Raw genomic sequence first — 20406 nt, forward strand, 5'->3', positions numbered from 1 at the left:
AAGATTTAGGAGTTATAGTTAGCTCTGAACTCCGTCTAGGGAAACAATGCATAGAAGCCAGAAACAAGGCAAATAGGGTACTAGGATTTTTTTTTTAGGAGTGTTAAAAGTAGAAGGCCGGAAGTAATATTAAAGTTATACTTGGCGCTGGTCAGACCTCATCTAGACTACGCGGTGCAGTTCTGGTCCCCACATTACAGGAAAGATATAGGTCTATCAGAATCAGTACAGAGGAGAATGACTAAAAGGATACAGGGGATGAGGAGTATTCCTTACGAGGCGAGGTTGAATCTGTTAAATTTACATTCTTTAGAGAGACGTAGGTTAAGAGGGGACCTGATAGAAGTCTTTAAGTGGTATAAGGGTTATAACAAGGGAGATGTAAGCAAAATTCTTAGGATCAGCAACCAGGGTAGAACAAGAAATAACGGGTTCAAGCTTGAAAAATTTAGGTTTAGGAAGGAGATAGGAAAAAATTGGTTCTCAAATAGAGTGGTAGATGAGTGGAACGGACTCAGTAATCATGTAGTTAGTGCTAGGACACTAGAGAGCTTTAAGAGAAGATTAGACAAGTTTATGGATGGGGATAGCAGATGGAAATAGGTAGGTGTGTTTCATACAGGGACTGCCACGTGTAAGCCTGGTCGCTTCTTGCAGCTTCCCTTATTTCTTATGTTCTTCTTATGTTCTTATTCTATCTCATAGAGTATTTCCGACCTAGAATACCTTGGTCTTTAATATCTGAGAATTTGTGACTTTCTTTCCGGGACATTCTGTGTGTGTGTGTGTGTGTGTGTGTGTGTGTATATATATATATATATATATATATATATATATATATATATATATATATATATATATATATATATATATATATATATATATATATATATATACAAAGCTCTCTTTGTGAGAGGGCGGCAGCGACTTAGCTTGCAATCATTGGAACTATCTAGACGATATGAACACACACACACACACACACACACACACACACACACACACACACACACACATACCACTTTTACCGTGGAGGGCTTCATTTGGAAGAAAGGAAACAATACATAGACTATATTATCCCCAAATATATTAACAGACTATATTAATGTGTTTATGGATGACATAGTTTGTGTATTGTTTTCTTCCTACCAATAGGAGCTCTCCATGGTGAAAAAAAAAAATAATAAGATAAATAAGAGTTAATTTGTCGGTGTTGAAATTGGTTCCCCATTGTTTCTTAGGAGCTCAATCGCTTCCTTAATCTTACAAACAACTTGCGTAACGAATGATGAACACAGAAGAAATTATTCGCTACTTCGCCCGTACACCTGCCTTATAACCTAAAGATTCTGTGGAGTCTTAGTACTCACACACACACACACACACACACACACACACACACACACACACACACACACACACACACACACACACACACACACACACACATGTAACTTTTATGATTTCATCCTTTGCCTAGATATCATTACATTATGTTTGCAAATTCATTCACCTAACCAATATCATATGCAATGAAAGATAATTCAAATTTTCTCAACATACTTTCATTTCTTCTTTTTTCCCCTATTCGAAATCGTTAAAAACATACTCATCTATAACCTAGTCAGGCACGTTTTTATTAATCTTTTTTCTGACGTTATTTACCTTATCTATTGACATGACTAGTCTGGTTGATTTCTTCCAGCATCTTTACGAAGGCAGGCCCATGGTCTAAGAGAGCCATTTGTAATGCTTCCTTCTCTGTAAAGATTTTTCCACAGCTTTTTTAATGACATGGATGTAGCCAAGGCTCATTAATCAAATCAAAACCATTTTAGTCAAGCGTTACACTTGTCATATTTCACATCAATTTTATGAAAGCTTGTATACTGCAGATATTAAATATATTGCTCAATAATTTCTTTTTTCATGTTATCTTTTTTGATGGGCATCCTTGTGAATCAGTATTGTTACGTTTTTCCCGGCCATTCAGGACAGACCAAAGTCAAATAGAAGATAAATTCCTGTACCTTTATATAACATCAGTAGTTGAACGTTCATGGTTCTCTCAAAGATGTTTTCTGTCTATGATAAATGACACACTTGTTTCAATTTTCCATATTTGTACTTTTTTTTTTGGGGGGGGGTGGGAGGTAATGTCAATACATGTCTTACATGTAGTTCTTTCTCTTCACCAAGTTCAAATTTCCTTCTTTAGAGATTTATTCTACTATATTGCTTCATGACATCTATGGTGGCTTTACAGAGCTTTCCTTATTTTTTGTCTTTGGATATCTTACTAGCTACTTCAAGTGTTGATATAAAGACTAACAAAGTTGGCATTGAAATCCTCCGTAATTCCATTTTCATCATCCACGGCATGTGAATTTATGCTCTTGATGTTGGTGTCAAATCCGTTCCTGTTTCTTTTATCTGTAAAATATTTGGTCTCGTCGTTCCTACTAACCTTTTTCCTCTGTGTATGTGGTGTTTCTCTTGGTGATTCCTTCTTGTCACTGGACATCAATTTATTCAAAATATTAACATTTTGAGGGTTATCCGGTGTGCTGGAATGCTGTTTTATTTTTTTTAGGTTCTGAAGAGCGAACCTACAAATGAGTTTAAACACACGATAAACAATACATTTCAAGATTGAAATTAAAAAGAAAAAAAACACAAAGATGAACATTTCCATACAGCACCATACAGTAAAATAATAGAAGTAATGAAAGGTACCCACAAGCCTTGTTTGGTTTGTTTGGTTGTCAATTTAAATCATTTAAAAAAACTTAGAAGGCAACATTCTTGATCCAGACGAGGTAGGGCGAGGGCGGGTAGCGCATATTGGCGTACAGTCCTGGGAAGTCTTTGTTACCACAGCCGTTACCTTGCACCACGATGCCCGCCAACACGAAGCTTCCTCCGACATCTTTAGTCACCAGGGGTCCGCCGGAATCACCCTGAGGAAGAAACATAAGGTCGAGATTCACGGGCGCATCATAGGGCATCAGAACCCCTGGCTTCACTAAACCTCACTAAGAGCCTGCGTCAGACGGTTAATCATTTGTCACCATTATGACAGCATTACCTGGCAAGCGTCCTTCCCTCCCTCAACATCTCCGGCACACAGGGTCTCCTCTCCGATGCCCTGGGGCCAACTGGTGTTGTACTTGGGCAAGATGGAGTAGCTAGTGTCACACTTGTCTGACGTGAACACCGTCACTTTCACTTGTTGCAGGAAGGTGGTTGGTGGGCCACCTGGAATTATTGAGCATATCATTTTGTCAGAAATTACTATTAGTTTCAATATCAGGATGTCTTATTCTACAATTTGGAAATAACTAAAATAAAAGTATGTAATAGAGCGTAAATGTAACAAATTCAGTATCGCCATAACCAGTGAGCGTCGCTGTTTGTCCCGTGATGTCCACCTCCCTCTCCACTCCCCACGGGAGACAGACAGGAATGAAGAATTTCTGAAGAAGAAAACGGATTAATTGATATTAGCAGTATGTGTTTGTGTGTGTGTGTGTGTGAGTGTGTGTCTATAAGTGTGAAGTAATATTATTAATTATAATTATAAATTTGGTTATGTTTAGTTATAATGAAGATCGTAGTAATGATGATGATAATAACAATAATAAAATAATAATAATATTAATAATAGTAATAATAATAATAATAATAATAATAATAATAATAATAATAATAATGATGATGATGATGATGAGCGTCATTAGTTGTAGTAGTAGCAGTAGTATTAGCAGTGGTAGTAGTAGTAACAGTAGTATTAGCAGTATTAGTATTAGTAGTAGTAGTAGTACTAGTAGTAGTGGATGTAGTAGTGGTAGTAGTAGTAATAGTAGTAGTAGAAGTAGTAGTAGTAACAGTAGAAGTTAAAGTGGTAGTAGTAGTAGTAGTATTAGTAGTAGTAGTAGTAGGAGTTGTTGTTGTAGTGGTAGTAGTAGTAGAAGTAATAGTACTAGTGGTAGAAGCAGCAGCAGAAGCAGCAGAAGCAGCAGCAGCAGCAGCAGCAGCAGCAGCAGCAGTAGTAGTAGTAGTAGTAGTAGTAGTAGTAGTAGTAGTAGTAGTAGTAGAAGAAGTAGTAGTACTATCGGTAGAAGCAGCACTTAGTAGTAGTAGTAGTAGATCGTGGTAGTAGTAGTAGTAGTTGTAGTAGTAGTAGTAGTAGTAGTAGTAGTAGTAGTAGTAGTAGTAGTAGTAGTAGTAGCAGTGGTAGTAGCAGTAGTAGAATCAACAATATCAATAAAATGAACAATAAAGTAGCGTATTAACAGACAAAGTGGGAAGGCACAGGGAACCGGAATGGCGGTTCAGTTCACAAAAGGAAAAGTTTCATCAAGTTAAAGGAGGCGGGGATTCCCTGCACAGTTTCCAGGTGTTTTTTGCAGCACCAGCTCACAGTGTGGGCACGTGGTGCCTTGCAGGACAGAACAACCTTGAACCTTGAGTATTTTATTTTAATGGTATTATTTTTATTATTATTATTTTTTTTTTTTTTGTTTTCACACGTTTAAGTAAATAGAAGTTTGCTTACGTAACTTTTTTTTTTGTTACGCACATGGGTCAGCCTGATATTCAGTATAAAATCACCATATGCAAACATAAATGTTTCGATCTTCGTAGCGACACAAGATTATTTTTTATCCGATCTCCTTAAAAAAAAATAAGTATTGTTCATAGGTGGTGTAGTGTAGAAGGCCTCAAGTATCAGTACATCATAACAAGCCACCAGTTATATCCAAGTTTTATGTATTCAGGTTTTGTCACCGCAGCACTTATTAATCCCTTATCATTCATCTATGTACTTCTAAAGATTTCCTTAGTCAGAGTTTGTCTCCAAGTTGGATGTCTCGTCAAGATCTAACAGACTCAACTCAAACCCTAGATTCCTCAGAGACAAGTATCTTATTGCTGCTGAAACTCCAATTCAGCTTTCGACGCTCTTGAAGACAGTAACAAGTGCAAATGCTGTTTGATAAATTAATATGCGTAGATATGTCTGGTCGTAAATAAAGTAAAGAATACAGTAGATACCTACCTGTTTGGGGAAAAAAAAAAAAATAATAGCACTTTATAAGATGTCTGTATTTTTTTTCTTTTTTTTCCCCCGCTTGCGGCGGCTTTACATTCTAGTGATATTCTTAACTGCATTGTGTGGAAAACAATGAAAGCCGACCAGTAACTATTTTACCTATTTATGGAATTTCTCCTTAGTCACTTGCCTTTGTTGATTGAATTCATTATGTTAAACCGTTAATGACATGTTTCTGTTGAAGATTCAGACTTATGCCTTCATTATTGTCTGTGGCTAGGTGAAAAAAAAAGAAATATCTGCGTAATATCATAAGGAAATGAGTTATACATTACTCATTACAGTAATTAATTATACTTATGAAAAAAAATATGTTATATGAAAATATCTTTTTTAATGTAAGAGGGGCTCAAATAAACGGCTATGAAATTGATAAAGAAAAAAGACTAGCTGAAGCTGTCATTCCCTAGACAAAAAGCAAGTTCTAAATTACATCATGCAGTATCTAGAAAACTTCCTCTTGAATGGGTTAATTAAGTCAATGGTAAGGAGACATGCAGAAACGGGCAGGTAGTTCTAGAGTTTAAAAGTAAAAGTGATGAAAAATTGAGAATACTGGTTAGCTCTTTTATCAAAAAGTTCCATAGAATATTTGAAAGAAAAAGAAGAAAGTCTAGTGCAATAAGGCAACAAACTGGAGAGGCGTAAAGAGAGCAAGATCAGGATAGCAATTAGCTTGAAAATATCTGTGAAAGATAACAAGAGATGCACACACACACACACACACACACACACACACACACACACACACACACACACACACACACACACACACACACACACACGTTATCAGTCACCTGTATGTGCACCCTCGAAGACAGCCTAAGCAGGGCCAGGTCATGGTAGCCCTCAGGGTTAGCATATCCAGGGTACATAACCGTCTCCGCCACGTCAAAGTCTTGGTGAGGTGCCCCGTCGTTTGTGTCTTGGTAGTCGTGTTCACCAAGACGTACCACGTCTGGACTCCTGGAAAGTGGTGGTGGTGGAGTTTGGGTACAGTGTGAGCTACTTTTGTGTCTAAGTATTGTTCCACATGATTTGTGTTTCTGAGTGTTTCCTTACTCGAATAAGCAGTGAAGGGCAGTCAGGACCCACTGCTCGTTGATCAACGCTCCTCCACAGAACCATTTATTATTGTCGCCTTCTCGTCTCCCAACAAGCGCCTGTAGGAAAAATGCGACCATTTTGTTTTCAATACTGTAACTGTTATTGGGTCTTAATCTCAGTACAAAATCACTCTATTTACTTACCATCCAAGACCATGCGTGCGGTATTGCTTCCTTAAACCCGACGTGACCCATTCCAAATCCCGATGTCGAAAAGCCAACTTTTCTTGTCAAGTGATGTCCTATTATCGGATAGTAATTATTCCCGCTTTTTGTAGTCTGTGAAGAGATCCAACAAATATCATAATGATTATAGTTTATGGTTTTATTGAATTATACATACGTAGAATGTTATGCGACAGTTGTGTTCTTGACTACTTACCGAATGTGACATTAGGCGGTGCTATGTCTGTGATGGGCTGGCGACCTTCGCCTGTAGAGTTTTGAAATGAAAAGTGATGTGTCAGAGAGAGAGAGAGAGAGAGAGAGAGAGAGAGAGAGAGAGAGAGAGAGAGAGAGAGAGAGAGAGAGAAATTAGCATTATATATGTGCCTTTTAATCAGTTATGATATATGAGGAATTAATTTAAAATCACTTTTTATACAGGAGGCAAAAAAAAAACATTATCGTGTTTCTAATGTCATTGTTATTTTGTTTAACAATTAACTACGAAAGTTAATTTTTTTCTGAACTTTCTTCTATTTCACAGTTGAAACAAACTCGTCTCAGGAATTGTGTCTGATAAGACCATTCAGATACACAGTATTTGCTGTTATTACCTCTGTCGCCATTTTCCTTGCCACATTCCTCTTCTCACTCCTTTCTCCACCTGCTCACACACTAATGAGGAATCCCTCCTGTCTCCTCTTTGCGTCTCGCTCACCCTTTCCCTCGCTCCACAAAACACTCTCCGCCATACTCACCCGAGGCACTGGGACAGCAGACGACAGGATATATGCCCTTGAAGCCGCACCTGACGGGCGGGTTGCGGCGAAAGTTCACGTCAGTGTAGTCACAGTCACGTATGTCCGCACACCTGCCTGACGCACCTGAGTGCAAGATGCAGATGTCCCCTTCCTGCAGAGTCACACTAACAGGAAACACAATGCGACTTGCATCTGTCAGGAAGGAAGATGTGTGTGCACGAGATGGCATGACGTTTTGTACAATCTTTTACCACTACAGATGAAGAGAACATTCTCCCAGTGTTATAACATAATAGCGCTTTCACACCTGTGACAGCGGTGAACACCACCGCCAGGGAGCACAAAGAGAGGACGAGGGACCCTTCCATCCCGTCCTGCTGCTTGTCCGCTCACTACTGCGCTCTCCTCTTCACTTCATATCTTTAAACCTTTTCAACTTTTTTTTTTCTCTCTTTTGGAGAACTTTTCTAAAGTATTAACTGAAAATGAGTGAGATAATGAATTTGATATATTCAATGCTGACTAGTGTTGTTGTTATTATTTTCTTTATTATTATTATTATTTTTATTATTATTATTATTATTATTATTATTATTATTATTATTATTATTATTATTATTATCATTATCGTTTTTACTATTATTATTATTTTTATTATTTATTATTATTTTTATTGTTATTATTATTATTATTATTATTATTATTATTATTATTATTATTATTATTATTATTATTATTATTATTATTATCATTATTATTAACATCAATATCGGTACCGCTATCATTACCATTACTACTACTACTACTATTGCTACTACTACTACTACTACAGTTCCGATTACTACTATTAATACTACTACTACTACTACCATCATCTTCATCATCATCGTCATCAGTGTTATCATTTCAACAAATGATTTTAATTAGCACTAAGGTTCAAAACTGGGATGAAAAAAAGTGACAGTGGAAAGTTGCCTTCCATAACTCTTGTCGTTTGCCAGTAACACTCCAGTCTGACAGTATTTTTGTATTGCTTAATGTTTATTGTAATATTATTTTTTGTAAATCTTATCGTAATATATATATATATATATATATATATATATATATATATATATATATATATATATATATATATATATATATATATATATATATATATATATATATATATAAGAAATAAGGGAAGCTGCAAGAAGCGACCAGGCTTACACGTGGCAGTCCCTGTATGAGATATACCTAGCTATTTCCATCTATTATGCCCATCTATAAACTTGTCTAATCTTCTCTTAAAGCTTTCTAGTGTCCTAGCACTAACAACATGATTACTGAGTCCGTTCCACTCATCTACCACTCTATTTGAGAACCAATTTTTTTCCTATCTCCTTCCTACACCTAATTTTTGAAGCTTGAACCCGTTATTTCTTGTTCTACCGTGGTTGCTGATCCTAAGAATTTTGCTTACATCCCCCTTGTTATAACCCTTATACCACTTATAGACCCCTCTTAAGAGAGAGAGAGAGAGAGAGAGAGAGAGAGAGAGAGAGAGAGAGAGAGAGAGAGAGAGAGAGAGAGAGAGAGAGAGAATAACCAATTATGATACATGAAGGAATAAGTTTGAAATGAGATTAACTTTTTTGCATAGGAGAAAAGATAAATTATTGTGTCTTAGATGTCAATGTTATTTTGACTTACAATTAACTTCGAAAGTTAATTTTTCTAAGAACTTTTGTTCTTGTTACTTCACAGACATAACAAACTTTTCTGAGGAATTGTGTCTGATAATACTCTTCAGACACACAGTATTAGCTGTTATTGCCACTATCGCCATTTCACTTGCCACATTCCTCCTTCAGCTCCTACCTCCTGCTGCTCACACACTAATGAAGAATTCCTCCCGTTCCCTCCCTGCCTCTCGCTCTCATTTTCCCCCTGCTCCACGAAACACACTCCGCCATACTCACCCGAGGCACTGGGGCAGCAGACGACTGGATATATGCCGTTAAAGCCGCACCTGACTGGCGGGTTGTGGCGAAAATTCACGTCAGTGTAGTCACAGTCACGTATGTCCGCACACCTGCCTGGCGCACCTGAGTGCAAGGTGCAGGTGTCCCTTTCCTGCAGAGTCACACTAACAGGAAACACAATGCGACTCGCATCTATCAGGAAGGAAGATGTGTGTGCACGAGATGACATGACATTTTGGACAGTTTTTTACCACTACAGATGAAGAGAACATTCTCCCAGTGTTATAACATAATAGCACGCTTTCATACCTGTGGCGGCGGTGAACACCAGTGCCAGGGAGCACAAGGTGAGGACGAGGGACCCTTCCATCCCGCCGTGCCGCCTGTCCGCTCACCACTGCCCTCGCCTCTCCACTTTACACTTGAAAACCTGAATTCTTCTTTGTGTGTGTGTGTGTGTGTGTGTGTGTGTGTGTGTGTGTGTGTGTGTGTGTGTGTGTGTGTGTGTGTGTGTGTGTGTGTGTGTGTGTGTGTGTGTGTTTCACACTGAATCGTCTCTCTCTCTCTCTCTCTCTCTCTCTCTCTCTCTCTCTCTCTCTCTCTCTCTCTCTCTCTTTTGTGGTATACGATCGTGTTATTGGGGCGTGTCAATGCGGGCGGGCATGTCTGGTGGCTGGGTGTTCGGCGGGTGGGCCTGTGAATGATGTCCGCTCTGCCTCGTCAACGTCTGGCGACGAGTGCTTGCCAGCTATCGGGCCCGTTTGTCTGGGCGTACCTTTAGTCTTTTAGTTGTCTTTTATTTCTGGTTTTGTGTATAATTTATGTGCTTTCGATATCATTTTTTGTTTTCTATGTACAAGTAGGTATTTTACACCATGAAATTCTTTCTGGGAAGGTGTACTCTTCTTTAACTGTCTTTTACTATCATACACTCATATATACTGGCCTGAGATTTATAGGTGTAGGGTTTATGTTTCATTTGTGTAGGACTACGGTATGTTTTCATTATTCTGTTAAGATATACGCATTATAGATTATTGGTTATATATTGTATATTACTATATATTGACTTCATGTATTGAACTCTCTACGATTACTATAGTTCTTAAGTCACTATATGAGCCTCAGTTCAAGGAACCTGGCCTTGATACATTTATTGTTTTTCTTTAAATGATATTGCAGTGTAGATGAGGCAAATAAAATTATCAGTATTAATATCTTACTGAGTGACCTTGTGTCTTGGTTTTGTCTCTGCCCTCGGTTTAATTTTTGACGAAACTGTTACACATTATGCAAAACTTTAAATCATATTATGAACTGCGGCTCATTTAAAAGTATCTTCCCTACAAAATGGAGACTTTTACGATGCACAAAGAAAATCCGTAAAAATAGACGTAATTTTATTAATCTTACTCAACCCACTTTCTTACACAGTGGCAACCATTTCCTGGATGTCTCTTGGTTCATGACTTGCACAGAGTGTGTTCATAAGGTAGTGAACGCTATTTTTTTTATCCAGGCGAGGTAAGGCTTGTGGCGCATGTTAACGTACAGTCCTGGATAGTCCCTGTGGCCACAGCCGTATCCTCGTGACACGATACCCGCCAGCACGAAACGTCCTCGGGCGTCTTGAGTCACAAGGGGTCCACCGGAATCACCCTGAGAGGAGGAACATTGTAAGAATGAAGTTGGTAGCCACGTGAAGAGATCAGGGGTCGTATTCAATATTATTCCATAACACGTTTTACACGCAGGTATTCTTGTGGCAGTTGCATATCATAACTCATGAATGCCATGATGTCATAATACAGAATTAATTGAGCGAAATCGACTGACACAGGTGTTTGTTGTATATAGAGCTTAGTGATTTTCGTATAATTTAAAAACGAAGTAGACGCGGTTGTCAGTAACAGTTTATGTGATGTAGAACACTTATCATTGCCTTATAAGTAATTTGCGGGAGAGAATTAGTGTAAGATATTCTTGAAAATATATCAGAAATGGGAACTCATTAAAGCTCCTCGTTGAAAACAAACATGGGAGAATTTTAATACTTTTTAGAAGTTTAATAAAAGATACTTCACAAAATTAACGGGTAAATAATGTTAGGCATGACAAGAAACCTACGAAAGTAATGTGATATTACCAATTAAGCAACTAATCGAACTTTTCCACTTAAAAGTTCGTAGCAGAAATAGCTCAATTTAGTGGTAGGAATGATATTTTGGAACAATATAGTACCACCTAATATTTCATATTGTCCAAACATACTAGTGAGGTCCACCATAATGGAAGCAGACTGACGTCGACAAATCAGTTATGTTATAGTATTAGGTGTTAACGATATGCTCATATTAAAAAGAGTATTGAAATAAAAAAAAAAATGCGATCAGTATTCGGATGTGGTGATTTCGGTTTATCTAGCTCGAGTCTTGTCAGATGATAGCCATTTTTCAAGCCATCGCCGCGTGACCGAAAATCACTTGCATACTTCTTATCAATCTTATCTTCGATGGCGATGCAGTGGGGAACTCTAGCCTCTACAAGGCTACTTAACAAGGCTACTTAACACTTGCCTGCGCCACCAAAAGCGGAGGCCGATGACTCACATTAACTGACGTTGAAGGTATGTGGATGACACCAGTTTTGGCACCACTATCAACAACTACCACCCAGATTATAGCCAACTCCAGGGCATCCTTCATCAACTCCAGGGGCCGTATTAACAAAGATTCTTAACTATAGAGGTTTGACTCAGCCCAACCCTTATGCTTAGAGTTGTGCTTAACTTCCCAAGTTGTGCGTAGTCTAGGTCTTAAATTCAAGACAGGTCCGAAGCCTGCTTAACTTTAAGAGTCACGCTAAAACTAAGTTAACCATACAAAGCCCAAGCCCGCCACATCAAGAATTATCAGACCCGTAAGGATATTCTCGATGACCTGAGTGACTCTGAACTGTTGGACTTATATAGAATAAAATTGTAGGAGTGTTATTTGTGACATATTTGGTGGGAGATGCCTTGGAAACCCCCACAGGAAGGAGTGATGCACTGACGCAAGTAATTAAAGTAATAATTACAGTATTATTTAGCCTGTGGGAAATGCAACTCTGTAGCAGTGATGACCTTGGACCTTCATGTGTCCTGTTCAACGTTGGAGTGTCTCTATGTAATAGAACCCCATGGAGCTTTTTGTGCCGCTGAATAAATGAAGCCCTTCAGGCTACATCTTTCCTCTTATACTGACAGGACGAGGTAGGAAAGTCTCGCCATCGGTCCAGTTGGGTTTCCTCTATTGGCCTTTTCTGCCTTAGGGTGTCATCATCTCCTCCATACTACAGAAAAAGGACAGGAAAGGAGGCGCTGCTGAGTGGGAGTGGCGGGACAGCGCTGGCTCAAGGACGTAAACACTGAGACAAAATACACTCGCCTTGCGCAAGATCTAATTTGCTTATTAATAAACACAAATTTATGCGTTCATACCCTTACAAAATCTATGAAAAATTATCATTCTAAGCACATATTCTAAGCAACACTAGGAAAGAGGGAACTTAGTCTTATCACCTCGTGCTGATGCATGACACTGGTCTTTAGAGTTCGATAGTTTTCCCTCCGTTATTTTCGTTTTTTTTTTTTTTTTCTCTCTCTCCCTCGCTAGAACATACCTTTCTTACTGAGACTTGCTATGAGCACTATGATAATACAGGACCAGAAGCTCGGCTCAACAGCCACAACAGACTCTCGCAAGTCAGTCTGGTGACAGAGTTACCTGGCAAGCGTCCCGTCCCCCGTTAGGGTCTCCAGCACACACAGTCTCCTGCCCGATACCCTTAGGCCAGGTGGCTGCATAATGGGGCAAAGTGGAGTAGCTTTGGTCACACTGGGCCGACGAAAATACTCTCATGTTGATTTCCTGCAGGTAGGAGGTTGGTATTCCACCTGAAAGAATTCATAACATCTGCCATCAAAATTGTTTTTTATTGATGTAAATCTCGAAAGACATTGTTCTGCAATTTCTATTGAATCAATCAACAATATGAAAGAATGTTACTTATAACGTACGATATTCAGTATCGCCATAGCCAGTGAGCGTCGCTGCGTGTCCCGTGATGTCCACCTCGCTCTCCACTGCCCACGGGAGACACACGGGGTTGATTAACTCCTGAGGACACACACAGATGCCTTGTTATCATCATGAAAAAAACAATCTGATTCGATCTAAGAACAACATCTTTTACTGGATCACATATTTTGCAAATTATGCTGCCAATAGTTAATAGTTATTTTTTCATAACTATTGCACGTCCATGAAACACAGGAACATGAACTATTATGAATATTATTGCCTGTCATTTTTATATTTTAATAGTATTAATTAGCATACACACACACACACACACACACACACACACACACACACACACACACACACACACACACACACACACACACACACACACACACACACACACACACACACACACACACACACACACACACACGCGCGCGCGCGCGCGTCATCAGTCACCTGTATGTGCACCCTCGAAGACAACCTAAGCAGAGCCAGGTCATGGTAGGCCTCAGGGTAAACATACCCAGGATACATAACCGTCTCTGCCACGTCAAAGTCTTGGTGAGGTGCCCCGTCGTTGTCGTCTTTGTAGTTATGTTCACCAAGACGAACCACCTCGGGCTTGCTGAAAATTGCAGGTGGAGATTTTTATATCAATGTCTTATTTATTTATTATTTGTTTGTTTATTTCTGTTCATAATTTTAAACTCACTTGTATAAAAAGCAGTGGAGGGCAGACAGAACCCACTGCTCATTGATTAGCACTCCCCCACAGAACCAATTCATGGCCTGGCCGTCTCGCTCACCAACAAGCGCCTGTAAATGCAATGCGGACATGACATCTGTAAATGAATACTGTCACTGAGTCTTAGTATGGACAAAATTAGTCACTTTTCTTACCATCCAAGGCCACGCGTTCTTCTCGGCTCTCTCACCCCCTACGCCTGCAACCTCGTATTCCTGCTCAATCTCTGTACCATTCTCCAGTATTGTCGTAATGGTGCCTTTTTTTCTGGAATCGTAATCTTCGGTTTCAATATAAATTTTCTTTCCATCCACGTAGCCGAATGATAACGCCAACATATTTCTTGCATTTCTTCCACATTCTGTAAATGAATTTATGTCACAACGTAATACCTAAACCATTTTTTCTTTAATCTGATTTAATAGCATTTCTTGTGCGACTGTTGTTCTCCATAAGCACTTACCGAATGTTACTGCGGGAGGAGCTATGTTAGTGACGGGCAGGGAACTGTGAACTGTAAAAGAGAATGCTTGTTAGCGTAACCTTTTTCCCCCTGAATTACTCATGTTAAGTGATATGTTATAAAGCTGTTTCTGAGGAAGAGACCTTATGACCAGGCCAAAATCAAGACCCAGGTGCAGCCAATAAGGGGTATCTAATACAGTGATATGTTCATAATGGCCAGCGAGACCATACACAACAGAGAACGAAAAAATTATCTAATTTCTTCTTCAGATTACGTGTAGAAATGCAGTTAAACGTGTATTGTATTCATGCGCTACATATTTCGCTTTGCTATCAAAACTTTTTCAGTCTATACCGGTGTACATTTTACGGGCTCCCAAAGAAGTAATGCCATTTGATAGATTACACACCGATTGCAGGAAGAGAGCGCTGGGGCTTGATTCCATGGTACCGCACTTCATAGAGGCTGGTGATTTTTGTCCGCAGACCCACAATGCAGATGCCCGATATGCCTTTATCAACACTTAAATGACACACCGTAAAACCGTAACATCAGATGTGGTCTACCTACATTCAGTAAGAAGATCGATACTCTTAGCAAGAAATATGACAGATTCCCTAAAGTCTGATAGGTTTTATGATCATCACATCAGTTATGACTTGGCATGATTTGTTATGGTCTGCTATGATGAACGTTGTATGAACGCTTTATCCATAAGCCTTTGAGTTATGCATGTACCGTTGAAACCCTGATTTAAGTAAGTAGCCTATATACGAAAATACGATCCTACGAGCATGCGGTTACACAACTATAATTGACAGAAAGGAGACTTCATATATGTACGTACGTACACGTCAATACAGCTTTGGTCGTTGTCTGCTCCTGTGATTATTCTACTGACATTGCTGTCTTTCTCATTTAATTTTCAAATTGCCACGTGATGTTTACCTTGTGTTTTGTCGCAGCAGACGAGGAAAGCGGAGTTCTTGATGCCACATCTGGGAGGCTCTTCCTGGCGGGTCGAGTGTCCGCACGACCTGGAACACCTGCCTGTCCTGCCGGAGCCGATAGGACACTCATCCCCTTCAGCGTGGTCCAGTTGGCCGGGAAATATAATGGCACCGACCTCTGCAATCATATGTGTTTTTGACTCTTGCTTACATCGAATGTGGAAAGTTCTAATAATATATGCATGTCAACATTTTCACTGCTAAAGACGATATTTCTCGCATATTGTAGAGTTGCGAGAAAGGTCTAATGGAAACTTAATTCATTAACCAAAACAATGAGTTACATCTCACTTTTCTTGCTTCTCACTTCGTACATGCGTGAAATGAGTGTTGGTATACATTTAATTAGGCATTTATGAAAGTTAATTATTCATTTTGTGCTTAAATATGGCTTTATTCATGTTTCCTTTTTTTTTTTTCCTACGCATATGCCGTTTTCTTAAATCCTCTTAAGTTGGAGCGATTGGTAACTCAATCATGCTGATGTGAAGTCATGTTACGCTGCTGTCTTTCTCTTACATTATACTTATATTCGTAACACCTAAGTCACGATGTAGTGTCCGTAGCATCACATAGGATTTTCAGCCTACTGCGCTACGCTTGTAGGCTTTGTTCCTGTCGGATGAGTCCGGTGAGGGGAAGATGAGATGACCATGGGTTGGTAGTAGTATTTGTGGAATGCTAGACGGGAACCAGTAACATATTTGTCTTTGTCCTTTGTTTGTCTCGTGTATCTGCTATCTTCAAAACATACAGAGAGAAAAATCGTCCTCTCTCTCTCTCTCTCTCTCTCTCTCTCTCTCTCTCTCTCTCTCTCTCTCTCTCTCTCTCTCTCTCTCTCTCTCTCTCTCTCTCTCTCTCTCTCTCTCATTTTACAAAATGAAATTTAATTGAATTATTATTCAATTATAATTAGCAGATATATCAGTTATTTACCCCCAGCCATGTAGTTTTTTACCCCCACTGGGTAAATTTACCGATGATTGTGAATCACTGCAGTAGGAATTTACATGCCTCCACGCGACTCGGTATGCCAAGATCTTCAGGCTCTTGAGGCGGTGTTGAATGGTGACAATGGTGATGTCTTTAAGGCGCTTGGGGTAGAGTTTCTTGAGATATTTTGTTGTCAGTCTAGGCCATAGTTTTTCTATAGGTTTCTGTTCACAGCTAGCTTGAGAAGGCGGTCAGTGAGTGGTGTCGTCTTCCTTGATTTTCCAGGATAATTTCTATACTGTGGTATAGCGTTAGGTGGCATCCCACACGCGGTAGCAAGCAGGCACATAATAGTGGACTTTTCTTTCCCTGTCCTCATCACTATTTCTTTAATCGGGACTTTCTCCTCGCGTAGAGCGAGAATACTGGCTTTTTTTTCAGGTTGGTTAGTTGCGTGGAACCCATCCTGACCTTCCGGGTTGGGTCTGGAGCAGAAAAAAAAAAAAAAGAACGGGCACATAAACCTCCTCGTAGCATAGACGGGCACTGACAAAGTTTACAAAGTTTACAAAGTTTATTTAGAAAAGATTGGTTACATAAGAGTTGTGGGGGAGTGTACCTTGGCTGGCACACGGGAAGAAAAAGAGGGGGGAAATATAGAAATAAAGTAGGAGCAGAAAGTTGCCGGGCGGACCGGCCTGCTGCTGTACAGTGATGAAAGTTCACAGGGCAGTACATGTTGGGTCAAGGTTGGAAGGCACTGACATGTTCCCCAGCATCCCTTAAATACTCAGCTAGGGCTCCTCACTTGCCAGATACCGATATCTGATATCATATCGGCTTACATGAATTTTGGCGCAATAAAAACAGGAACTGCTCGTTTGCATCCCGAAATGAGGCAAGGTCCCAGTATTCTCGGCTCGTATATATATATATATATATATATATATATATATATATATATATATATATATATATATATATATATATATATATATATATATATATATATATATATATATATATATATATATATATATATATATATATATATATATATATATATATATATATATATATGTTACAGTCAGAACCCGAAATCAGCCAAAACTAGTTTCAACTAGTCAGAGCTAGTAGTATAATTTATTGTTTGTAAAAACTAGTATTACCTAGGCAAAACTATTTTCTTAACATAAAGGCTCGGTAAAACACGAAATGTATTTTACACCTAGTTTTACCTACACACTTCAGTCAAAACTAGTTTTAACAATTGTTCTAACCTAACCTAACCTAACCTAACTTAACCTAAACAAAAGAGGTACTAAAATGAGCTACAAACACAAACAAATTATGTTTGAGTTCCCCAAAAATGGTACTCAAACGAGCAATGGTACTCAAACGAGTGGTCATATCCCTCACCTACTTTTGACATTCAGTACCGTTGTTGAATCTAGTTTTAACTTACACGATCAGATAAAACTAGATTTAACTAGTTAAACTTTGATATTTCTAGTTATATCAAACACATTAAGGTATAACTAGTTTTACCTAGGTAATACTAGTTGTTCACCAACACATTGAAAATACCTAGTTAAAACCAGTTTTGACTGATTCCGGGTTTTGACTGTAATATATATATATATATATATATATATATATATATATATATATATATATATATATATATATATATATATATATATATATATATATATATATATATATATATATATATATATATATATATATATATATATATATATATACACACACACACACACACACACACACACACACACACACACACACACTTTTGTACATTTTCAGTTTGTTAACTGCCTAAATAATAAACCGTTTATTATTATTATTATTATTATTATTATTATTATTATTATTATTACACGTATGATGTGAAGACCTTGCCGACAAGCACGTGATGGCCTACGGCCATCTCATCCTAGAACAGTGATTTGAGAACCACCTTGCCTGGCTTACAATCACGTTGTCTGACAAAAACATAATCTGAGCAGGTGGAATTTCCGTTTCTCCTCAGGATCCATCGTTTGGTGATAGTCAAACATTACCTCGCGTTTCTAACAACTATGACTTCCTCGCCACTGTCGCCGCTTCCTCTCCTACACCACCCCTAAGCATTTATTTAAATCTTGACTAGTGAAGGAAGCCTTTTTTATTTCATATTTCTAGTTCATGATGAATAAGGAACCTGGAAAAAAATATTACGTGGTTAGGCGTTTCCGTTTATCGCTCTGTGTCAAGCAGCAGTCCTGTAGGTGGAGGCCTGTGCCTATTCAGCATGCACAGGTAGCGGCGACCTAAATCTGGCACTTACCTGCTGCACCAAGCAAAGCGAGAAGTAACAGTAATGTAGTCGTCCGCTCCATCCTGTTGCTTCACTGGTCTCCTCACAACTGCCATGTCAGCAGCAGTTTTCAGGTCGTCTTTTTCATGGTATCTAATGTATGTTGCCATTTTGCATTACTTTTTATCTTTTTTTGCGACTGTCCTGAGTGTAAAAAGAATGATTTGACGGTAAAAATAAATATCTATAAAAATCATACGTCTGATTTCGTACATGAAATGAAATCAAAATAACACATTAGTACTAAATAAACATCAATAAACAGTCGAAGGATTTTTCGACATGGGCACGCACACCATCACGAGACACTGAAATCCCAACCATAAAAAAAAGAGAGATTTCCCATTCTCTGGTCTTGAGTAATAACGCTGGTAAGTGGGAAACAATATTTTCTGCATCAACACATCTTTCTCTCTCCTCCACTATATAGTTGAGCTTCCCTCACGCTTCTTCACCCTGCGTCGTGCCTCAAGGTCGTGTTTTTCGCGCACGCACTATTGTACCAATATAATATACTTATTACCACTACTACTACTGCTGCTCTTGTTGTTGCTACTGCTGCTGCTGCTACTACTACTACTACAACTACTACTACTACTACTACTACTACTACTACTACTACTACTACTACTACTATAATACTACTACTACGATACTCTGTTCACGATCGTTAGAGGCCCTTCCCCCTGGGTGGAGCCCTTCCCTATGGGTGGAGCACGTCAGGGGATCAACACTGGCCTGCTACTGGTCGGCAGTGTTTAGTGGAAAGCGTGCATTTTACAGTACTTCATTGTTTCTTTACCAACACACAAACTATTTGCTTTGAGTACATGAAAACCATTCCTTCACCGTCTATAGTAACTGTCTTATTACTTGAACACAAAAGCAAGTCAGTAGCATTTGATGAGAAGACATAAAGTGAGGAGTATATAGACTTGTAAGTTTTTGGGCGGCCGAGAGGATGATATTAGTCATCTTAAGGTGCTTAGGGACATCTGGACTGCAAACATCCAACCCCTCACCTGAGACATGGGAAAGAGAGCGGCCGGGCCAGCGTTAATGGCCAGGGGGGCAATAAAATCCAGTCGGCCAGGCCTGTGGCTTGCCCCGAGGCGACAGGTGCACCACTGATGACAGGTCAACCACGCCTTGCATTACTGACACGGTGTTTTATTCGATAATTGTAATATATATATATATATATATATATATATATATATATATATATATATATATATATATATATATATATATATATATATATATATATATATATATATATATATATATATATATATATATATATATATATATATATATATATATATATATATATATATATCCGTCGAAACCCCACTACTGGTGATCTCGCTTTCCTTACTGAGTCTTGGTCATCCTTTTTCATGGATTTTGGTAAAACTTTTGCAGTTATCTTAGACATATTAAAGGTTTTTGATAGGATTTGGCACAAAGCTTTGATTTTCAAACTACCCTCCTGCGGCTTCTATCCTTCCCTCTGTAACTTCATCACAAGTTTCCTTTCCGACCGTTCTATTGCTGCTCTGGTAGACTGTCACTCTTCTTCTAAATATATTCATATTAACAATGGTATTTCTCAGGGTTCTGTCCTGTCACCCACTCTCTTCCTATTATTCATCATTGATATTCTAAACCATACTTCTTGTCT

At 38.6% G+C, this 20406-nt stretch overlaps 2 protein-coding genes across 3 annotated transcripts; both read right to left on the minus strand.

Annotated features, from left to right (window-relative positions):
* Positions 1–923: 923 nt before the first annotated feature.
* LOC135094140 (clotting factor G beta subunit-like) lies at positions 924–9567 on the minus strand. 2 transcript variants are annotated; one of them, XM_063993958.1, is made up of 11 exons: positions 9425–9524; positions 9113–9307; positions 7456–7627; positions 7146–7340; positions 6605–6655; positions 6367–6501; positions 6179–6279; positions 5914–6082; positions 3398–3476; positions 3089–3258; positions 924–2960 (listed from the first exon to the last, which is right to left on the minus strand). In XM_063993958.1, the coding sequence occupies exons 5-11, from the start codon at positions 6614–6616 to the stop codon at positions 2790–2792; spliced, it is 837 nt and encodes a 278-aa protein (XP_063850028.1). In that variant the 5' UTR covers positions 6617–6655; positions 7146–7340; positions 7456–7627; positions 9113–9307; positions 9425–9524; the 3' UTR covers positions 924–2789. The 2 variants fall into 2 exon arrangements, with proteins under 2 accessions (XP_063850028.1, XP_063850018.1); XM_063993948.1 differs by having other exon boundaries at positions 9113–9567.
* Positions 9568–10501: 934 nt separating this feature from the next.
* LOC135094132 (venom protease-like) lies at positions 10502–18847 on the minus strand. The gene is made up of 9 exons (XM_063993940.1): positions 18690–18847; positions 15345–15524; positions 14394–14444; positions 14086–14291; positions 13898–14001; positions 13642–13810; positions 13176–13275; positions 12883–13052; positions 10502–10774 (listed from the first exon to the last, which is right to left on the minus strand). The coding sequence occupies exons 1-9, from the start codon at positions 18739–18741 to the stop codon at positions 10601–10603; spliced, it is 1206 nt and encodes a 401-aa protein (XP_063850010.1). The 5' UTR covers positions 18742–18847; the 3' UTR covers positions 10502–10600.
* Between the last annotated feature and the right edge of the window lie 1559 nt (positions 18848–20406).

Source organism: Scylla paramamosain, chromosome 3 (genome assembly GCF_035594125.1).
Source record: "Scylla paramamosain isolate STU-SP2022 chromosome 3, ASM3559412v1, whole genome shotgun sequence".
Classification (NCBI taxonomy): domain Eukaryota; kingdom Metazoa; phylum Arthropoda; class Malacostraca; order Decapoda; family Portunidae; genus Scylla; species Scylla paramamosain.